At 41.7% G+C, this 17,861-nt stretch overlaps 1 protein-coding gene across 1 annotated transcript in view; it reads left to right on the top strand.

The window, feature by feature from the left end:
- Window positions 1-17,861, top strand: part of ZCCHC14 (zinc finger CCHC-type containing 14) — a 31,450-nt gene continuing 13,589 nt past the window's right edge. Inside the window, exons 1-2 of the mRNA XM_042438149.1 lie at window positions 1-1,051; window positions 6,768-6,891. Of these exons, the coding sequence (XP_042294083.1) occupies window positions 488-1,051; window positions 6,768-6,891 (688 nt within the window). The 5' untranslated portion in view covers window positions 1-487. The remainder of the gene's footprint in view (window positions 1,052-6,767; window positions 6,892-17,861) is intronic.

The following is a 17,861-nucleotide window of genomic DNA, read 5'->3' as shown; positions in this document are numbered from 1 at the left end:
TTTTAAAGGGGGTGCTAGTTGTCTCATTAGCCCCCCTCCTTCTCCCCTATCTACTTCCCCCTTTGCCCTCTATTCCCACCTTTTTAAAGGAGTGCTGGTGGTTTCAGTCCTCCCCTTCATCCCTGCATCCTCCTCCTTCCTCTCTATCCCCCCTTTTTAAGGGGACACTGGTGGTCTCATTAGTCCCCCTCCTCGTTCCCCCCTTTGTTTTTAGGGGGTGTCGGTGGTAATGGTGGTCCGCCTTTTTCAACAACAACCCCATCCTGCTTCTGTGTCTGCGCTCTCTGTCCGGAGCTTGACCCCCTTCAGACTGAGCCTGGCCCCCCGGGGTTTTTTCTAGGGCCCGCTGGCTTTGTGCGTGGGCTTCGTCCCCCCCATCCCTTCCTCCTCCTCTTCCTCCTCCTGTGCGACGCAGAGGGCTGTCTGGGTGCCCTCCGACCCGAGAGGGGGCCCTGTCCTGCTGCCTCAGGTGGCCCCAGCTGGCAGCATGGTAGAGAAGCGGTGCCCGCGGCTGCAGAGGGAGAGCGTGTACCGCTGGTTCTCGGAGCTGCCCTCTCCTCAGCGGGTGGAGTTCCTCTGCGGCCTGCTGGACCTGTGCATCCCCCTCGAGCTGCGCTTCCTGGGCGCCTGCCTGGAGGACCTGGCGCGCAAGGACTACCACTCCCTGCGGGATTCGGAAATCAAGGCCAACAACCCCGCGGACCTAGGCAGCCTGACCAACCTGACAGATGAGGTGGTGCGCAGCAAACTCCTGGTCTCCCTTGCGCTCCTGGGCTCATCCCACCGGGAGGCGGCCGGGGTCCTCTTCCGCACCCTCACCCACATCGACTCCGTCATCCACAACTATGGGCTGCAGCTCAACGAGGGCCGGACCGGGGATGAGTTCCTGTTGCTCTTCACCATGGCTTCCAACCACCCTGCCTTCAGTTTCCATCAAAAGCAGGTCCTGAGGCAGGAGCTCACCAAGATCCAGAACATCATTGCCAGTACCAGCAAGAGCCCTGGCGCTCCTACGGCAAGCTCCATGGGGACGTGTCCTGGTTGCCACAAGGTGGGTATGGCGTCCTGGAACCTTTCTCCCAGACTCTTTGGAGAGGCCAAGGAGCATGGTTCTCGGGGAAAGAATGTCACCCACCTCACCATGGCTAGCAGCTAGTTTTGCCAGTGGACCAACAGGTCTACCCTTCTCCCATCTTCCTCTTTCACGTGGGAGACTCCTTCCTCTTGATCTGTATCTGTTCCCTTCTCTACAGAAGTGGGCTTGTCCTGTGTCAGCCAAGGGTTGCCATCTTGTTAAAACCATAAATACAGTGGTGGTGAATGTGTGGCCTTCTAGATGTCTTTGGACTGTGGTGTCCCTTAGTCCTGAACAGCATTGCCATGGGAGCTGCAGTGTGGAAGCTGTCCTGAGGGCCACACATTCTACATGAGAAGCCCATGATGATGTCGAAGCTGTTCGGCACTGGATCCCACATGAAACAATGGCTATGCAGCGAAAGACATAACCGATTTCTACTTAGACGTTCTTGAGATGAACTTGGGGTAAGAAAACAGCTTTCTGCCTAAGGTGGCAAGGCACTGGAGGGGAAGAGTGGGCCTTTGGTTTTCCATATGGAGCAATGGTCAAAAACGGGACATATTGGGCAACCAATCAGTGGTTCCATTTAACTATAAAAGCAACCTGGCCCTTGGCCAAATTGAACGTCAGTTGTCCTCAAAAATATTTTAGCAACTTCGTAACTTATGCAACTTGGATCTGACAAAGTGGTGTTTGGTCAGCTAAACAGTTATTTTCTATAGGCACTTTTTAATTGTTTGTACCTTTAGAACACGACTACCTTGGAATATATATATTTAAATAGTGGGATGGTATTGTCCAAGTGTACATTTGGCTGGTTGTTTTGTTTTGTTTATGTCTCAAAATACTGGGATCACTAAACAGAGATGAGCAGCTGAGTGTTTATTAAATCATGGGAAGGAACTTGTGGGCAGGCATTTAACTTCCCTTTCGATTCTTCAGAAGCGATTCCAGGCACGCTTGCTTATATCTTTGTTATTGTGGCCTCCTAAGGTAAACATGGTGTAGTGATTTGAGTGTGGGACTATGACTCTGGAGATCAGGGTCTGAAGCCTTGCTGTGCCACGGAAACCCCCTGGACAAGTCATGCTCCCAGCCTCAGGGGAAGGCAAAGTCAGCCCCCTCTGAACAAATCTTGCCAAGAAAAACCCATAATAGGTTTGCCTTGGTTGGGGTCACCATAAGTTGGAAATGACTGTGAAGGCAAACAACAAGAAGGTAGACTTGAAGGCATTGGAAGTATCAGTATATTAAACCTTCAAGATCTATCCCTCGGGGCTTGGAGCGTACACATTTTATTCTGACGTATTGGACAGGACACATGCCCACTGCCTTCTGAGACAGAAGGGCTTTGAATGGAAGTTTCTGTCTCATGGAAACTAACATGGACCTTGCTGAAGTACTAATTGGCCAGGATCAACCTGCCTCTTGCAGGTGCAGATAGCATTTTTCTGTGTTCGTGAAACAGAAATCCTAATCAGCCTTTAATTGTGGTTTTTAACAGTCACACTGTGCTCCAAAGAACGAAGCTTCACCTTTTGGAATAAACTGACTTCTTGAAACCAGCAGCTAGTTTGTTGCTTTTTAAAAATTAAAACATTGCATCACATCTTTAGCTCAGCAAACAGCCAAACAACATTGTGGAGCAGCCCTGTTTAAACGACAGGTCCATATCCCAAGTGCTGTTCGATGTAAGAGCTTGTTGGTGGCACACTTGTGCAATACACCGTCCAAAGGGTCTGAAAGCAACTCTGCATGTCTGAAAGAAAGCATTTCCCACGGAGAGAGAAAATACGAGCCTAGATTGTGGTTGAAGAGTGTGAGATGTAGTCCATGAAACAGCCAGGCCTTGGAAGAACAGCCAGAAAGTCTGGTGAACTGTGGGCTCCAGAAGATGAATTACTGGACAGTTAACAAGGAACTTCCTTTTGGTCTCTTTGGGCTTTGTACAAAACAAAAGCCAGGGGTTATACGCACTGTCAATTGATAACTACATCTAATACATGATTGTATACTAGCAGCTACAGTAGGACTTCAGAATACCAGGTTGGCCTTTAGTAAACCAGTTAAATGTTGGCATACCAAAAAAAGAATAGAAGGAAGGTGGGAACAAAACAGCAGATCTGGAGGCTGTAAAGCTGATCTAAAGTTTTTTGCAAAGAACGTCTTTTCAATTCCTACTCAGAGCTACAGTTCTTGATTTATTTAGAGATCATATGAACAGCAATACTTCTGTTAATAATGAGTTATAATCTTGAGTTAATGAAAATGAGAAGAGAGTTGTTTTATGTAAAGCAGTTCAATTTGACACTGAGCTCCTTCAACATCTCACTCTGCCATGTAAGGCTCCTCTTCTTTTAACAGCCAGGGTTAGGTGATTAAAAAGGTTGGCCGATTCTCTGTGCTTCCTTTTTCACCTCTAACACAAATTTGCTTTAAACATATAGTAGAGCATTACCTCTGTATCAGTTGTAAAATGGCTTAAGACACATCTGAATTCTAATCAGGCTTTGGAAATCATTTTCAAATGCTGGTTAAGGGAGGACATCTGGATTAAGTTAACTATAATGAATGCTGTTGAGTCATAATGTTGTATACATAGTTAAATCAAAGAATGGAAGTGAAGATTTGGAAGGGAATGGGCAAGGAAGAAATGGGAGCAATCCCTTTAAAGCCCAACACAAAATGTTAAGAAAAATGCCCAGCTAGATAGCCACTAAACAGCCAGCGGAGATCAGATACCTGCCAAAATGTTTCCCAAAGCGATGGCCATGTTAATCTCACAGCATAAGAAAATACAAAAATGGAGTGGAGAAGCAGTGGGGAAAAGGGAATCTTTTGAGTCTTTGAGACTAACTGGTTTACTTCATCATGAGCTTTCATAGCTATTCATCCACTCCTTATTGCTTCTGAAGAAGTGGGTTAATATTCACAAAACCTCATGCTGAACTAAACCAGTTTCAGAAGTGCCAAACAGATTCATTCTTCCCATCGCCCCATTTTCCTTGTTATGATTCCTAAACATATAGACCTTCAACATGGGATAAAAATATACTAATGGGAGCAACCTGGATTTCTTGCCATGGGAAAGGTCCCCCCCCCAATATAACTCTCTCTCTCACATATATATATGTGTATGAGACGTGGATATCTTATAAAAATAATTTTTGTAGGAGTACAAGTACACCTGTCAGAGATAACAAAGAAATGCTCTTGGGCATGTCCTTAGAATAGCACTGAGCTGGTGCATGCGTTCCTGTAACTCAGGTATGGTAAAAACAGGTAGGGAAAGAGAGAGAACCTGACGGTGTCAATGGAAGGTGGGTGAAACATCTCAGCAGTTAGAAAGATGCCAGGGAGTACATTTTGGATGCAAGCATCAGTGTGTGGTGAGCAGTATGGACAGATGGTACTAAAAGGAGGGCTAGGGATGGCTTGGGTGGCTCTCGCAAGGTGCGGCACAAGCGATCTGATGTGCTTGAAAGCATTAAAAGTGTTGAGATGACATTGCTAGTACTAGAAAACATGCTGTATATACTGATGTATAAGTCCAGAGATTTTAGTCACAAAAATGACCCAAAATAATATAATAATAATAAAATATTTATTTATAGCCCGTTTCCGTAGATCAAGGCGGGTTACAACAATTTCAGTTACAGGATAAAAACACGATAAACAGCAAATATACATTAAAATCACAGTACCATTCACAATATAACAATATCCAGCTAGCATAGGATGTTCAACAACAAAAATAATAACAGTGGGGGGGGAGGAAGGAGGCTACAAAGGAAAGGAATTAGGGGAAAGCTTTTTGGAACAGGAAGGTTTTTAGTTCCTTCTTGAACCGGTCAAGGGAGGTGGCTGAGCGGAGCTCATTGGGAAGCGCGTTCCAGAGCAGAGGAGCTGAGATGGAGTAGGCTCTACACAATGTTGTGGCGTATTTTGAATCTGGGACTCTCAGCAAATGCTTCCCAGCCGATCTGAGTGTGTGGGGCGGGTTATAGGGGAAGAGGCGGTTCTCCAAGTACCTTGGGCCCAAGCCATTTAGGGCTTTGTAGGTAATAACCAACACCTTGTATTGCACTCGGAAGCGAATGGGCAGCCAATGGAGATCTTTTAATACTGGTGTTATATGGGTGGCCCTGGAAGATCCAGTGACCACTCTAGCTGCCATATTTTGAACCAACTGTAGCTTCCGGGAATGGTACAAGGGTTGCCCCATGTAGAGCGCATTACAGAAATCCAAACGAGAGGTTACCAGAGCATGTACCACCGTTTCAAAGTCCCTCCGGCCCAGGAAGGGTCGCAGCTGGCGTATCAACCGGAGTTGAAAACAGGTGCTCCTGACCATCGCATCCACCTGGGATGTGAGGTGGAGCGACGACTCCAGGAGCACCCCCAGACTGCGAACAGAGTCCTTCAAGGGGAGCGTGACCCTGATCAGGACAGGTGGACAAACCTCCAATCCCAGACCGGGGGAACCTATCATGAGCACTTCCATTTTCTCTGGATTCAAGCTGAGTCTGTTTTCCCTCATCCAGCCCATTACCGAGTCTAGACAGGCATCAAGAGGAGAGATGCCATCCCTGGTCACTGCATCAGTCGGAGACACAGAGAAGACTACTGTATTTGGGTATCATCAGCGTACTGATAACACCGCGCCCCAGCAGTTTCATGTAAATGTTTAATAGCATGGGGGACAAAACCCCTGAGTCAACTTATCTATGGGCCAGTATATGTACTATCCTTTAAAAGGAGTTATCCCTGGTGAAAGGCAAGCGTGTAGTCTGTCCCGGAAGCACTGCTCCGTCTAAATTTTCTCATCCCTCCAACATTGAGGGTATGCACAAGCCGTTATACCTGCTGAATTTTTGTAAGTTCTTTGACATTGTTTTGCTTTGCTTCATCCTTAGGATCCTTTGCTACATGCCCCTAAGTTTTACCCTTGGCTTATCCATGGGTCATATAGAAATCCATAATTTTTGCCCCAAAACCTGCCCTTGACTTATAGATGAGGTTGACTTATAGTTGAGTATTTACAGTATACCGTCCTGATTCTTGAGGGCTTTGAACATGAGGGAGGCAGAACACCCTCGCCATGCAAACAATGGTTCCCCAGTCTTCTTGTAAACAAGCGTGTCTACTACATTTTCTCCTTCTCAGGAATGTGAACCAGATGCTGCATCAGTGAATATGGCACCGAGCAAAAAAAAAATGTTGCTAGACAATTGGAAGCCCAACAAGGAACAATATTGGCTATCTCAAGTTATATACTTGGAACTGCTTGGGGCTTTTTGTTTATATGTTTATTTGATGAGGGTGAGTCAATGTACAAGTTGAATTGGTTGTGAATGGGCAAGATTTAATGTATTCCAGGACAAAAATGAGTTTTTGAAGAAGTGAGGTACCCACTTGCAGTTGACAAAATAGCAAAGTCATCAGTATATTCATTTCATAGTGTGTGCGAACTAGGATTCAACACATAGAATCTGCAGTTTGAACGAAACTTTTGTCTTTGATTATTTGATATCCCAAAAGTGATAACTTGCTATACCATACAAACCAACTTGTAAACAGGGAAATAGCTTTTAAATAAATCAACATGAGACTTAAACTCTTAGCTTGGATAAGTAAATCTGCCTAGCTTGCTTCATGCAGTTTTCTTTCTTTCTTTCTTTCTTCCTAGGTCACTCCAAGATCCGAGACCCCTATAAACAGCATTGGAAACAGTTTAGAAAATGCACTACATACATCAGCACATTCCATTGAGGAGTCATTACCCAAGAGGCCTTCAGGGAAACACTCCAAAGGTGCATCTACAGGTTTTACTTAATGTTTGGTCGGTCGTTCTTTCTTTCTTTCTTTCTTGAGAAAAAAATTACTTACTTTGCCTGTTTTTAAAATTATTTAAAATTGATTTTAGCCCCCGCCCCCCCCTTTCTCTCCAGAGGAAGCTATTGTTGGTGTTTATATGTAGATGTAGGAGTTCTGTTGACAGGAAACTCATACAAATAGGTTATGTTTGAAAGAAAGGCAGTTGTGTGGCTGACTATAAGGCAGACTTTCTGAGCATGGTCTCCAATAGCAACTAGATAGCAGCACAATTTTAGACCGGTGTTATTGTTTGCCGAAAGAATTCCGGTCTAGATATCTGTGGCGTTCAACCAGTCAATGTTTCTTTCTTTTTTCTTCTTTCTCTACCGTTGAATAAGATTTTCTAGTTCAATTTGTCCTGTGCATAATGGATGTGGCAATGTAATTATGATAGGTATTGATGTGGGGCCTGTGACGTTGCATTGTGAGTGCTCCTGTTCACTATTCTTGCCAGCCATGTTCAGCTTCAGGATGCTTCCGTTCCACTCCGCTTCATCCTTTCCATTTTTGCATCCCAGCTGCAAACCACTATTCTGTTGTTGCTGACCATTGTTGGTCTTCATTGGGCCTCACTTCTGTGGGTTTTCTACCCATTACGTTTCCTTTTTCTAAGGGAAAAGACAACCTGAACGTTGGAAATGCAGAGAATAGCGGTGGTCCTTTGTCCTTGTAATATGTTGTTTTCTTCATGGGCTTACAGTTCAGTATTGGTCCGTCTGTATCAGGTTGGCCCTGTCTCCATGCACTGAAATGTTTGGAGTGACATTTCATTAACTTGCTCTCACTCTCAGAAAGGCCTTTATACATCCATGTGCGGTTTTGCAGTAGCAATCTGCAAAGGCCTCTTAATAACCTTTTAAGATGTTTTTGATATTACCCCTTTCCCCAGATGCCACTGATCCTTTTACAGAATCTAATTTTTAAAAACTGGCATTTCATGTTTAAGAAATAGTAGGCACTTTGTAATGGAAAATCTTACACATTGTTTTCATTGGAGGCACAGCTGTCCTTAATATGGTTTCTTGATAGTGAGGACATTAAAGTTGCTAAATCATGATTACAAGCAAAACAACTTAATCATGCCCAGTACTAAGTGATTTCAAGGACTTGGGTTCATGCTGATATTCTGCTTTTTTTTGTCCTCTCTGTGAGGTAAAGGAACATGGTAGGTTTATGGGGTAGGTTTCTACAAACATTAAAATGATCATTGTGTACCTATGGGCCACATGCGCAGAGCACAAGCAGGATTTCATGTAGTGAATGTTTGGAGTTACAAAGGATCCAGCTTGAGATCTTGCTGCTACGAACAATCAGCTCACTGTTCAGTAAACCATTTAGAATTTGTGGAAATCTCTTTTACCTTCTTGCTATGCAGGAAGCTGAAGTTAATAATATCTCTCCATGCAAAGATAAAAGAAAACCGTTCAGTTTTTAGCTTTTGAGCGAACAAGACAAGCAACAAGCCGTATCTCACTATCCATGCTGCGTGTCTCTTTTAGAACTTTACCAGATGTCTTGACCACAGCATATTTTCCAAAAGCGTAGTGTGGGATAAAGTACGTTGAACCAGATGTTGAAATGATCGCTACATTCAATAGGTTTTTACAACAATGTGTTATAATGAGGAATGTATAAAAATACTGTAAGTAAGTGTTGCTAGTATTCTCTTTGCTGCATAAGGCTCTTTCTTACTTGTCAACATATGTAGAAACATGGCTTCCAAGCTCAAGAAAGGATGGCAATGAAGAGATTTGCCTTCCTTAACAAGTTGGTGTAGATATTGACCATTTTACATGCATCAGTCTGGTCCAAAGCACACTGCAGAAATAATCCAGTTTGAGACGACTTTAACTGCCCTGGTTCAATGCTAGGGAATTCTGTGAACTGTAGCTTTGTAAGACATTTAGCCTTCTCCGTCAGAGCGCTTTGGTTGCATGATAAATTACAGTTCCCACGGTTCCTTAGCACTGACCCAGGGCAGTTAAAGTGGTCTCAAACTAGATTATGTCTGCATTGTGTTTTGGACTCGAATCTCTAAAGTTTCCCCCATGTATTATTTTCTTGCACTGAGTCCAGCATTTTGTTGCTGTGTCTGCCGACAATTTGCTAGGCATTCCTTCTCTTACTTACACTTTCCAATGTACCTGTTTGTAGGGGCATTTACTTCCTTATAAGATTTGGTTAAAAACACTCTAAACTTTGTCAGTTAAAGATAAATGGGTGTATAATGTAAGTAATAGTCATAAGGTCATTGTACTTAAGTTCAGTTGTAAGTAATGTAAGAACAATAAAGAAAGAATTGGATAAGTACACAGTTTCTGCAACCTTTTTCAAAATAAATACTGTTCAGTTTAGCTAAATATTATCATTGGTCATTTGTACAATAGATTGTGAAGTCAGGGAGTTTGACTGAGGAGGTTCTGCATCGTTCAGCAGTTACAGTGAAAGGTCTCAGATTTAGTATACATCCAGAAATCTCATGAAAATTGTTAGATATCTAGGCCTTAGTGTGAGAAGACTATGAACGGATAAGGTACAGCGTAGAAACTGGGGGAAGGACCCATAAAAGTATGGCTAAGTTAGGACTCATACCGTATGATAGATGTTGAGTAAAGTGAGTTGAAAATACAGCAGAGTGATGAAGAAGCGTGTTCACATTTGGCCAAGCAGAAAGACTCAGACGTGAGCAAGAGACTGAGTCTCAGGGTTTGTAAGTTTTATTCAGTAAGTAGCCCAGTGTGTTTTGCCCAAGAAATATTTGTATGGCCTACTTCAGGACGTGTTAAAAGGAGGAGGAGACATGACATGCGCATGAATAACCATAAGCAAGACATAAGACTGACGAAATAGAAAAGTGCCTCACTAAATTGCATACAAAATAGCTATTAAGAAGCGATATGTTGAAGCATATAAAACTACATATGTGTAAAAAATACTCTCTGCATACATGATTTGAAAATGATCCCACAGGGATGTCAAGTAACAGGGCATATATGAGCACATATATTGTTTTGTGTTTCTTCAGTCTTGTTTATAATTGTTACTACATGTATTATCCCTCCCTCACTCTTCCTTTTAGCAATCCTTGAAGAAGGGTTGAGTACAGTAACTATTTCTGGACCAAAACACATTGAGCTACTTGTGGAAGAAATCCTTTTTTACAAAGTACATCCTGAGTCTGTTTCACTGTCTGTTTCCAACGTCTTTAGGAGGAAAACCCTGGATAATAATACTCCAGATGCTTTATTCTGCTTTTAGTATTCCAAGCAGGGCAGATTTAGTAGATGTAAGCAAGTTCATTGGAACTTTTCATTTTGATAGCAGATTGTGGGTTTTATGATTATTGTGCAGCTCTACTTTTGGCAGCATTTTATTACTGCATTTTTAAAATTTACTGTATTTTATCCTAGCTTGCCTCTAAATGCCTAACAACTGAAAACAAGTTAAACAATATAACTTTATTCATATCTCGCCTTTCTCCCAGAATGGGACTCATTAAAACATTAAAAATCTATAACTAATAAGCATTTTAAAACAACAAGCTATAACAGAATGGCTGACCCTGAGCTGTAGCCATTGCTCTCTTATGGCTGCATTTTAGTGAATCGTATGAATTATTTCAGTAGCATACTTTTAAAGTGTGTGTGTGATGAATAGTACGTCTGCTTTAATACTTTGAGTTTATGTGCATAAGGCAAAGTAAAGTTAAACATTAGCAAGCTTACATTGTGGTACAGATGTAATGGTGGTCAGTGTAACAACGGCGGCTAGATGCCAACTCTTAAGGGTGGCATGGGACATCCTTTTAGCTTCTTTTGAATGGTGACCTTTTGAGAAACCACCATGATGGACTGGATGAAGAGCAGCAAAAGGATTGGTTCAACTCTGGGAGTGCAAGAAATGCCAGCTGTCCTGTCTGCCCCCAAAGAGTAATTTCCCCAGAGTATTGTATAATTAGAACTCAAATACACATCATTTTGTTTTTTCTATAAGCAAGCCAAAAAGAAAGGAGCAGTGAGAGAAGACGCAGAGTCGCTGCCTTCTCTAACTTGTGTTATGCTCCTCAAGAAAGACCATTGATTTATTGCATTACCTCACTGCATTGAGCATATCCATTTCATCAGTCTATCATGCCTATGCTATTTTTAACAATAACTTGGGGGCAGCGCTGATAAAATTACATCATTTACATACACAGCTGAAAGAAAGTGGCGTAAATCACAGGGATTGCTGAAGAGTATCCCTAGCTGACTCTCGCGGGCCATTTAAGTGTGTACAAAACAAGAAGAAACTGTGTAAGGCTGCTCATAGTTGGATACTTTCTGATCAGTGAGCCATGCATTCACAGTTGTGACACTCTTGTGTTTTGACTTGTGTGTATTGTGAAATAAGTCTGGCCAGGGGAATAGTTTTAAGACAATGTTCATTTCTAATCTGAATATGGTATATAGTCGGTAGCGTTTCCAGGCCATCGATTGCCCACAGATAGGTATATTTGTGCCACTGAACTTGTCATTTGTAGATTTGCTTACAGTTGATCTCAATGTAAGAAATCTTTTTTACTTTTTAAATCAGTATTTTCAGTTACATCACTTACATTAATTCTAAATTCAGTCTTATTTTCTTTATCATTCTATTTTTTTCAATGAACCATTTTCATTAAGACTAGACTTTGTATATTTGCTCAGTTTTTTTTAAAAAGAAAATGTAAAGGATTCCTGAAAATGTGGACTAAACACTGAAACTACTAGAAGGTATGCTTTAGAAGTATGAATGTCATGGTATTTGCTGGAATATTGTCTTGTTTGTTTGAATGCTTCTTTTATGACTTTCAGAGGTCCATGGCCTATATCCCACCCATATCGATATTCCATTAAGATACAACAGGTTCCAAAATCTAAATCAGGTTGTTAGTCTCACCTAGGACTACTTTAAATTAGGGACAAAACTATACTCCTTGGGGAATATAGTTCCCATCACCCCAGGTTAATAACCAAGTCAACAATATTAGGAGGGCTACAAATGTTGCTTTATATTTTTAAAGAAAAACAGCCTCTTTTGTATTTTGTATGCATATATATATATATATATATGGAGAGGGAGATAGGGAGAGAAGTTATGTTTGTATATTCTGATTATGAAGTTCCAGTTGTTCACTGGCCTTCTTGCTTAGTAGCTCCCTCCTGGAACCACAGGCCTGATCATCCAAATGGTGGGAAGCAATCTCCTCTTTCTTATAATCTTAATTTTGTAATTCACGGGCCATTTATTTCTGAGATACACTCACACTGCAGTGTTAGCCACAGGCATTACTCTGCACTGAGCGTTTCCAGATTGCTGTCTCACTGCCTGGCTTGGGTGTCTTTTTACCAGACACGGCATGCCCTCTTAACAGGTGCAGATACATGCTAAACCCACTGACAGATTCCCAGGTGTAACACCAAACGGCAGACTGTTAACACATGGAACATCCTATAGCCATTCTGGATCCTCTCTGATCAATCATGTTGTTTGTTTCACAAGCTGCTGCAGAAACTCAGTTTTTTCACTGATTGATCTGTTCTCCAAAACTTGTCTGGTTCTTCTTTTTCTTTTTAAAGATCGTCCCATTTCTTCATCATGCAGGAGGACCAAATTCAGGATATTAGGCCTGGTCTTTATAAGCAACTTTATAAGCAACATGGCACCATTGTTACTGCATTATAGACTGCATTATTTTTGATGGGAGATTGTTTGTGAATTGATGGAGCCTGGTGGAAGTGGGGCAGTTCCTATGCAAAGGATATATTTTTGCAGGTGGAAATCTGGGCGTTTCAGGATGAATTCTAGACTTGAATATTTCTCCCTGCTTTGAGAAATGCGGGGGTTCACTCTTGACAGGCCTGTTCATAACCTGATAACCCTACTATCATATCATTGACTTACATATGATGGCTATCCAGTTTTGCTTAACCTTTGCACCTTGTTTGAAGTAGTCTGTAACCTCCTTTATAGAAAATTCCCTTACATTACATTTGGAGATTGAACACAGTATGTGTACATACTGTATATACTCATGTAGAAGTCTACAAATTTAGGGCAAAAAATTGACCCCAAAAACCTGAGTTGACTCATCCACAGGTCAATGTAAGTACTGTATCTTAACTCTTATTTAAAAGAAGGAACCATCCCCTTGTGAAAAGCAAGCACCAACCCCCTCTACTTTCTCATCCATCCAGACTTAAGAGTAAGCACAAAGAGTTATGTCTGCTGGAAGTATGTAAGTTCTTTGACACTGTATTGCTTTGCTTCATCTTTTAGATCCTTTGCTATATGACCCTAAGTTTTACCCTCAACTTATCCATAGGTCATAGCAAAATCCATAATTTTGCCCCCCAAACTTGCCCTCGACTTATACATGAAGTTGACTTATAGTCGATAGTATATATATTGCAGCTTGTTGGCTCTACAACACAGTTCCCAAGCCTCAGAAACATCCAGCTATCATCTTGGCATTGTCGACGTCAACATGTCGGTGCTTCCCCTTCCCCAATAATGAAGGTGCCTTTGGCTCTGTATGCTAAATATAGAGTTCCTATATTTGGAAAGTCTATATTTAACTAGCAGGTTGTGAACTGATCACTGAGCCCATGATGACCACATTTTCCAGGGCCTTGTGTGCATAGTTCTTCTGCCAATGTGGATGCTTACATGGTTTGTTTTGATGTATATCAGAATTATTATTATTGGACGTGGGACATCTGCTTACATCTGCAGAATAAATTGTCGTACTAGAAAATGTTCGACTCCATTCACTTCCATGTTTCCACACACATTCTGGTGTGTACTACATATAGGGTAAGCATGTGAAAGAATAGCATTTGCCAAAGGCCCAAATTTTTCTCCCTCGCTTTGAAAATTAGAATGGGCTAAAGTTTGTTGCTTAATGTTGTAGAATCAGTTACTTTATTTAAATGTAATTTAAATTGTTCTTTTCAGCAAGACAGACTTCCAGTTTTACTGATAGTACCCGGCGGTCTTCGTTATTCAGGGAAGTCAGGAAGAAGCAGTGACTTTTAGCTTCCAGCATCAGAAGAGAGTATGTTGAATTCAGCTGGTTTGTGCAAGAATAATATTCATCTGGTTTTTAGTTTCCTGTCCAGAGATGAGTCATTCCTCCTTTTAAAGAGCAGTTATTTTTTTTTCTCATAACCCTTATATATTAGAACTTCTGGAATACTTATTAAGATGGGGTTTGTGGTTAACTAAGATGCTGACTTCACTACTCCTTGGGTCACTGAAATCATACTTTGTTTTTATTTTAACCTTATTTTTAAAGAATAGGAGGATATAAGACCATTTTTTAAACTTCTGGAGCCTGTTTTTGGAGGCACATGAAAGAGTTGTTCACCAGGCTGTGGAATCAGACAGCAATATTGAGAATAGTAACACTATGAATTGGAAACGGGACGCAGATAATAAATACTGTGTTCTCTATTTGCTGCCTTTAGAATAAGTGTTCTAGAAAAGTGGAAAAGTTCTTAATGTCTACAAGTAATTGTTAAATGGCAGTTCCCCTGAGCTTGCTTTCATTAGGTCCTGTAGATATTCCGTTGCTGGTGGGCATTGCCACGCCATTTAAAATTTGGTGCTTGTTTGTTAAGAGTATAAATCATAGGGTTTTCAGTGGTGTCGGTGGTAATGGAGTCAGGTTCCCAGAAATCGAGTGTACAATACTCATTTTTAAAGATTGTAGGCTTTTGAGCAATGGCCTTATTCTGCTTTGTCCGTTAGCCATATGAACGTTTGATACAGCCATAACTTTGGTTATAGGAGAAATAATAGTTTGATATGATATGCATAACGTATTTGTGATCGTGCATATCCTCATACAAGAAAGAAGATACGTTGCAGACCTGTCTCAGATCTGTAGGCTTCCTGGTGTTAGAACAATCTGAAATAACAGGGAAACGAAAGCTAACGGAGCTTAGGGTTTTATAAGGACATTTGCTGCAATAGACCAAGGGCCCAGCCTTATCTTAAACTGTTTGCATGAGTGTAAAAGCTCATCCTGTAATCTATACAGAGTTTGGTTTTTGAAAAAACCTTTTAAATAAAGGTACCTCTGCTTGCTCAAGAACAGTTGGCTGGAATGTCATCTGTTCTTTTGCGAGGAGCGAGGATGGTGTCAAACATGGCTCTGATCCTTTAAGTACTGTAGTATTAAAAGTAAACCTCTGCTATTTCGCTTTAAGGCAGTACTCCTGTTTCTGGCCAGTTCTGCATTTTCTCGCCTTGCTTAAATGTATGTCCCCGCTGCAGTTCCTGTGCTTGCTTATCTGAGCTTACTTCTCAGCAGAAACATAGGACCGCAGTGCTCCCCTTCCCCCTTTTGCTAATGTGGCGAGTAACAGGTGGAATCACTTCTAACCACTCACAAGGCTGTTTGTGCCATAAGTTAATATGTGTCAGAAGAATCCTGTATCTACTGCACGCTGAGCATTAAGTAACATTTTAAGTCTAAAGGTTTCTGTGTCGTTTTACTATTAAATTATTTAAAACTGAGTAGGTCATGAGACAGAAAGCTCAGCTGAGGCATTAGAAAGGGTGGGTGGGTGAGTTCAGGTGGGGTGTTCCCATAAGGGAGCATTTGTTGGTGGCTAGGAATACAGTACTGCATTAGTCTGGTACTGTAATGGCACTTGCTAGATACGGTACCAGCTGGGATGGTGTCTTTCTGAATTAGAAAAGTCAGGGGTAGGCAATGGGGTAGCTTCCTGGAGTTTTGAAATACATTCCTCTACATTCGCTGGGGTTAGAGGCAAAGGTCCCCCGTGAACATGGAAAAACCACAAATAAAACAACAACAACACTATTCTTTTTACCTGAGGGAACACCTCCCTAGGAATCTCCAGGGCCTCCAGTGTAACTCTATGGTCAACATCTGCCAGAGATCGATCATAGAGTCATGTTGGGATGGCCTACAAATGCCTACAGAAGTGTTTTCTCTAGGAACCTGTAGACCTTCCATCACAGCTCTATGGTCAGCTTCCAGCAGAGTTGCGCTGGAGGGCCTAGAGATTCCTAGAGAGAACATATTAAATCAAAGCCGCAAAAGTGAGAGCCACAAATGTGGAGGGCCAAGTGTATAACTCTCACAACGCTTAGCCATGCTGGCTGGCTGGGTTAAACATTGTCGTCTGAAGCTTTGGAGAGCAGCAATATGTTAAAGCAGCTTGTGTTAAGGCATCAGTTACATGCAACTTATGCTTCTGCTGTAGTTAATAGCTTGTAAACACTCCTGGGTTTGGTGTTTACATTTTAGTCTGCAAGTTAAGAATTTGTGTGTTTAGAAAGGTACAGTCAACCAAAGTATCCTATTGTTTTAGTATTGAGTATTCTGCATATGATTTAACATAGCAGTAATGCTAAGTTAGCATTAGCACTATATGATTAGAAACTTAGCATTAATTTTGGTTTGTGTTTTCTGCCCAAATTCACAATGGTGAATAAATGGTGGTTTAGTTGTGCCCCAGCTGGTAAGACGCTTATTTGTGATATGAGTCAGTTACATCAGAGCTTGTGTAGTTCTTTGAATGCTGCAGTGTTCCTGTGAAAAGGAACAATCCATTGTGAGTGATGTTTCCTTTTTGGAAAGTCTGCTTGGAACTCAGGTCTATTTTCAGTGCCAGGACTATCTAGTCACTTGCAAAGACAGCCTAAAATCCTGCCATCCTTTCTTTGAGGTGCTCACAATTAGGAATCTTAAGAGTCATGTTGGATCAGCTCAAAGGCTTAGTCCAGCGTTTTGTTCCATTTGCGGCCAAATAGATGTCTATAGAAAGTGCACAAGCAAGACACAGGGCTACAAACGTACCTCACTGCATTTCAGGTTGCCTCTGATACTGGAAGTAATATATATCCCTTGTGCGTAGTAGTCATTGATAGCCTTATTATCATTAATTTGTCTCATCTCCATTAAAAGCCACCTGTTAGTAGTCACTATTGCATTTTTAATAGTGGATGCCATAGTACAACTGTGCATTATGCGATGGAGTAATTTTGTCTGTCTTGAATTTGCCATCCTTTAGCTTTGATAAATGACCCTATTGGGCTCTAGCATTATGAGAGGAGGAGAAAATTTTATCCCATCCAGTTGCTCCATATCATCCATAGTGCCATAGGCCTGTACCTGGCCCCCTTTTATTTTTACCTTTTCTTAAGCTAATATGCACCAAACATTGTGGCCTTTTCTCATACTGTAGTCATCCCATCCTTTTGACAATTTTTGGTTGTCTTTTCTTCATCTTTGTCTGCAATATCCAGGTTGGGTCCCCCTTATTTGAAATGCTTGGGACCAGAAGTGGCTTTGAAATGGTGGGAATCCAAGCATCGTGCTTGGGATGAATACGTGCTTCCCATGGTCACATCTTAGTCCTTAGTCTTAGTCCTTAGGGACACCGTAAATCGAAACAACTTGAAGGAACTATGCACTCTTTGGAATTTTTTTTTTTTTTTTTTTGGCAGAGGGAGGGGGAGAAGGACTATTTATTTAATGTCAGCTTCATTTAATATCAGCTTTACTCCATCTGGCAATTGGTGTTTTAAACATATTGTTGCCATTAGTTACTTAGAGGCCTCCCAACCTCAGCTTTTGAAGAGTAATTTGGAGGAAGTATACAATACCTTTTAGGACTTTGGTGCTGGCCCTCTTTAATGAAAGATTAATTCTAGTTCCTGATTGAGGTTATATGCCCCAAACGTTTGGCAGGTTGAGCAAGTAACCCTACTGTCTCTTCTCCTCTGATCGTGCGTCCATTGACCTTGTATGAATACAGAAGGATCTTCCAAGCCCAAGGCTTTCGTATCTGGCCAGTCTTCCTTTCATTAAACAGTGCAGGATATGAGTTCTGAAAAAGACCTCAGC

This window comes from Sceloporus undulatus, chromosome 8, assembly GCF_019175285.1.
Source record: "Sceloporus undulatus isolate JIND9_A2432 ecotype Alabama chromosome 8, SceUnd_v1.1, whole genome shotgun sequence".
Taxonomy (NCBI): Eukaryota; Metazoa; Chordata; class Lepidosauria; order Squamata; family Phrynosomatidae; genus Sceloporus; species Sceloporus undulatus.
The sequence above is the reverse complement of the archived record's forward strand: the minus strand, read 5'-3'. Positions and strand labels throughout refer to the sequence as shown.